At 53.0% G+C, this 4,559-nt stretch overlaps 1 protein-coding gene across 1 annotated transcript; it reads left to right on the top strand.

Moving 5' to 3' along the window:
- The first annotated feature begins 528 nt into the window (after positions 1-528).
- Positions 529-4,176, top strand: FNDC5 (fibronectin type III domain containing 5). Its single transcript, XM_028484564.1, is given in 5 exon segments — positions 529-639; positions 1,111-1,309; positions 1,669-1,758; positions 3,837-4,046; positions 4,049-4,176. Coding segments are annotated over 4 exon segments (612 nt in total). The 5' UTR covers positions 529-639; positions 1,111-1,125.
- The last annotated feature ends 383 nt before the right edge of the window (positions 4,177-4,559 follow it).

The following is a 4,559-nucleotide window of genomic DNA, read 5'->3' on the forward strand; positions in this document are numbered from 1 at the left end:
TGGGGCTTCTTTTCTTGGTCCTCACTCCCATCCCAGGGCTCACCCAGCTAGGCTCTTCTCGACCTCTGGGTCTTTTTCCTTCCCTCAAGGTCACTCACTTGACAGTGCAGTTCTATAGAAAGAGCACTGGACTGGGGTGCCTTTTGATAGCTTTGCACCAGACTAACCTTGAGCTCCTGCAGCCCGGCCACCTATGTCTCCCCCATGCCTGTCTCCCCACCTCTCATTCCTCCTCCTTTAGACCTGGCCCTGGCCCGGGCTCATCAATTTTAGCTTGAAACCTAGTGGGGCCAGTTGTGGCCAGCAGGGGTTCCCACCCTGTTTACAAGGAGCCTGGGGCCTCTCAGGCCTGGCTCTTCAACCACTAAGGAACTGAGACCCAGGTGCCAATCCCACTGGAAGGCCTGGGTTTCTTCCTTCCCACCTCATGGCCATCCCCAGGTTATCCTGTCATACTGACGAGACCATGGGCCTGGGCCTCACAAAAGGGGGTGCTCAGGCTCAGGTGCCTCCCCACCCCCAGATAGCCCATCGGCCCCAGTGAATGTCACTGTCAGGCACCTCAAGGCCAACTCTGCAGTGGTGAGCTGGGACGTCCTGGAGGATGAGGTCGTCATTGGATTTGCCATCTCTCAGCAGGTAACCCTTGAGGGTCCCTGGGAGGGAAGAACACATCAAGATAGAAGTGGTGGATGGGGGAGGAAGGGGTGCCGAAAGAGAAAGGAAAAAGGAACGAGGAGCAAGAGAGATGGGTAGAAAGCTGTACACGTGGCTGGGAAGGGAGGACCCAGAAGGGAATCCTTTGGTTGGAATCTGGGAATTAAGGGCATGATTTTGATCTTAAACAGATCTGAGTTTAGGACCTTGCTCCAGTTCTTGCTAGTTGTATGGCCTTGGGCAACTTCCCTAACTTCTGTGAACCTGTCTCTTTACCTGTAAAATGAAGATATCAATACCTGCCTGCAGAGATGATGGGATGCTTGAGTCAGATTGTGGATGTCCGGGGTTTAGCATGGTAGCCAGGTGAGGCCTTATCACCGCTGGAGAGGTGGGCAGACGTGGGGTGGGGGCCTGGGCACTGAAACCTGGGGCCCGGCTTTTGCTCCACAGAAGAAGGATGTGCGGATGCTGCGCTTCATCCAGGAGGTGAACACCACCACCCGCTCGTGCGCGCTCTGGGACCTGGAGGAGGACACCGAGTACATCGTGCACGTGCAGGCCATCTCCATTCAGGGCCAGAGTCCAGTGAGCGAGCCCGTGCTCTTTAAGACACCACGGGAGGCTGAGAAGATGGCCTCGAAGAACAAAGGCAGGCCCGGGCCACCGTTAGCAAGGGATGGGGTGCGGGGAGGGGCGGTCAGGGCTAGCGCGGCAGGCGCCTGGAGCAGAGCGTGAGCCCCCCCATCCTCCCCCAGCCCCTGCTGCCCAGCCGAGCAGCCCCTGAGAGAGGGAGGTCCACTCTGGTCCCCCAAGCTATGGGATACAAACTTTCAGCTCTGGATTAAGTCTAGTGGCTGCCACCCAAGTAGCCATCAGCATGTTCTAGAATCTTTTTGTTAGGTGTGTGGGCACCTGTAGAAATAAGCCCTTAATATTTTGCACTTGGCCCTAGAAGTGTGGCTGGCAGGGGTCCAGGGAGTCCTGGAGCTAGTGTCTCTCTCCACACAGATGAGGTGACCATGAAGGAGATGGGGAGGAACCAACAGCTGCGGACGGGCGAGGTGCTGATCATCGTCGTGGTCCTGTTCATGTGGGCCGGTGAGTCCGGCCCCAAGCCCTTCTTCACTTCACCTCAGGGAAGTGGAGGACCCTCACCAGACCCTTTATTCACAGAAACGAAGGGTGAGGGGCTTGGAGGCAGCGAGAGGACTTAGGAGCCTAAGTTCTGCTCTGGGGGCCAGATCTGATCCCTTCTCTAACTGACCTCTCACCAAAAAAAACAGCAGTTCGGTAGCTGCCTCGTAGGATTATATGAGTGATTGCCCTCCCTAATGAGTGGCCAAAGCCCCTGGCCTTCCAGCCCTGGCTGCAGCAGCCTCTCCGTATTCTTCCGGGTTGCTGTGCCTCCAGGTGCTTCAGGCCTGGGCAGCTCAGGCTTGGGACACCCTCTTAACCCACTCATCCTTCTTGACACAGCTCGGAGACCGCCTGCGTGAAACCTCCCCAACCCATCCATTAGAATGTTCCTCCTGCCTCGATGCTCCCGTGGCACCCCGTGTGCTTCTCTCTAAATTTAGCCCTTCTTAGCTTAGTTGGGTTCCTGTATTTCTCTTTTCCCACTTGTCTGTGAGCTCCCTGGGGATAAAGACCATCACCTTTGTACTCAACTCAACCAGAATTTACTGAACAGCCACTCCATTCTAGAGAGTAGTGCTACAGTCGTGACTAAGAAGAGCCATGTGCTTGTAAGGAACTCAGTCTGGGAGATGCCAGGCCCGTACTTAACAATAATTCAACGTGATGAGTGCTATAATAGCACCATGTATGGGAGCAGAGGACGGGGAATGAATTAATTCTGGGGCCAGGAGTAGAAATCAAGAAAAACACAGAGAGGAGGTAAATGGGGATTGAGCTTTGAAGGATGAGTAGGAGTTCACCAGGCAGCCAAAAAAAGAAGGGTATTCTGGGCATGGTGTGTTCAAGAAGGAAATTAAGCTCAGTCTGACTCAGTGCAGCTGCAACCCAAGAGAGAAGATAGAAAGTGAGGAGTAAAGGATGTTGAGGCTGTCAAGTGGACTGCAGTCCTTCTTGAGGGAATTAAACACCATGTTGAAGTTATATGAGCATCGTGGTTGAGAGGACAGGCTCTGTTGTAGAAGCATATGGAAAAATATGTTCCGTAGACACAAAGAAAAGCAGACACTTGAAAAAAAAAAGCTGGAAAAACAAAGGATTGTACAAAAGGGGAGGTTTGCTTATGGTGCATTATTAGACTTGGCACAGACAGTATTCACATCATTGTAACAATATAAAATAGTGAATTAACTCGAAATTGTGATGTAATTCTGCTAGCATGATGAGGAAGGAAGTAGAGGGAGTGGTTAGGCTCTATATGCCATGGTGGGACGTCGACAGATAATCTCTAAAACAGATCAGGAAATAGCACTATAGAGTTCCCTGTGGCCTAGTGGTTAGGATTCTGGGCTTTCACTGCTGTGGCCCGGGTTCAATCCCTGGTCAGGGAACTAAGATCCCCCAAGCCGTGTGGCGCGGACAAAAAGAAATAGCACTGTAAATCAAGTATAGAGGCAAAAATGGGGAAAACACCTATGAGAGTTGGAGGTGGTTGCCTTAATACTATTGGACTTTCAAAAAATATTAGTTTGATAGCGATAAACATTTAGGAGAGTGCAGGCCCTGGAGTGCACACCCCCACTCCACCCTGTGACCTTGAGTGAGTTATCTAAGCTCTTCATCACTGTCCTCCCTCGTAACCTGGGGATGGTAATAACCAGTGCTCTCAGAGAGCTATGAGGGCTCAGTGAGATGGAATGTCAGGGCCCAGCACAGGGCCTGGCACATGCTAGACAAATGCTATTATTGCTCTTTGCCCTAAAGGAAAAGGGAGCCCTCTGAGGTTTAAAAGAAGGAAAGGGAGGAGACACGATCAGAAGCATGTTGTAGGAAGATCAGCCCAGCAGCAGTGAAGGGGCTGGTGGGGAAGGGGACAGGTGGACACAGGAGCCAGAGGCCAGAGGCAGCCTCTTGCAGTAGTGCCGGTGAGAGGCCATCTGGAGCCCGGTACCCACAGGAGCTCAGCCTGGTCTAGTGGGCATGAAGTGGAGGGACAAGGACTGGGGCTCTGGCCTCTGACTGCTCTCCCTTGTCCCCTGCAGGCGTCATCGCCCTCTTCTGCCGCCAGTATGACATTATCAAGGACAATGAACCCAATAACAACAAGGAAAAAACCAAGAGTGCATCAGAAACCAGCACACCAGAGCACCAAAGTGGGGGCCTTCTCCGCAGCAAGGTGAGGGCAAGACCTGGGCCCGGGCAGGGGCCCCGTGGCTGGCACCCTGGTAGTCCCCGGGCTGCAGAAGGGGTCAGCTTGGGGCCTGGCATGGCTGCAGCTGGACAGAGCCAAGCTTGGCCGCTGCCCGTGTGACACAGGGGACACTGCAAATTGATTTTGGATCCTCTCCTTTTGCAGGGTGCCAGGAGCCAGTCGGGGTTTAAAAAGAGGGCAGTGAGTGGGGAGGGCAGAGCTCCCGGTAGGTGCGGGACAGCAAGAGTAGGGGTTCTAGGCTCATTCATGCTCCTGCTGTGCTGTATGACCTTGGGCAGGTGCTTCACCTCTTTGTACCTTCATTTCCTCTTCTGTAAAACAGATATGAAAACCTTTTCAGTGCTTGCTTTGAGCAGCTCAGAAGAGAGACATAGAGAATGGAAGAGAATCTCATGGTTCTGACGATGATTATCCAACAAACAAACATCTGGCTCTCTCTACATTTCCTCCTTCCTCCATCTCCTTACACCCTCTGGCTTACTGTCCTCTCTCTTGGCTTCTCTCTGACGCTCTCCTGAAGCCTCTTATTAATCCACCATCTCCAGAAGCACCT

The sequence above is a fragment of the Physeter macrocephalus genome, chromosome 3 (genome assembly GCF_002837175.3).
Source record: "Physeter macrocephalus isolate SW-GA chromosome 3, ASM283717v5, whole genome shotgun sequence".
Lineage (NCBI taxonomy): Eukaryota > Metazoa > Chordata > Mammalia > Artiodactyla > Physeteridae > Physeter > Physeter macrocephalus.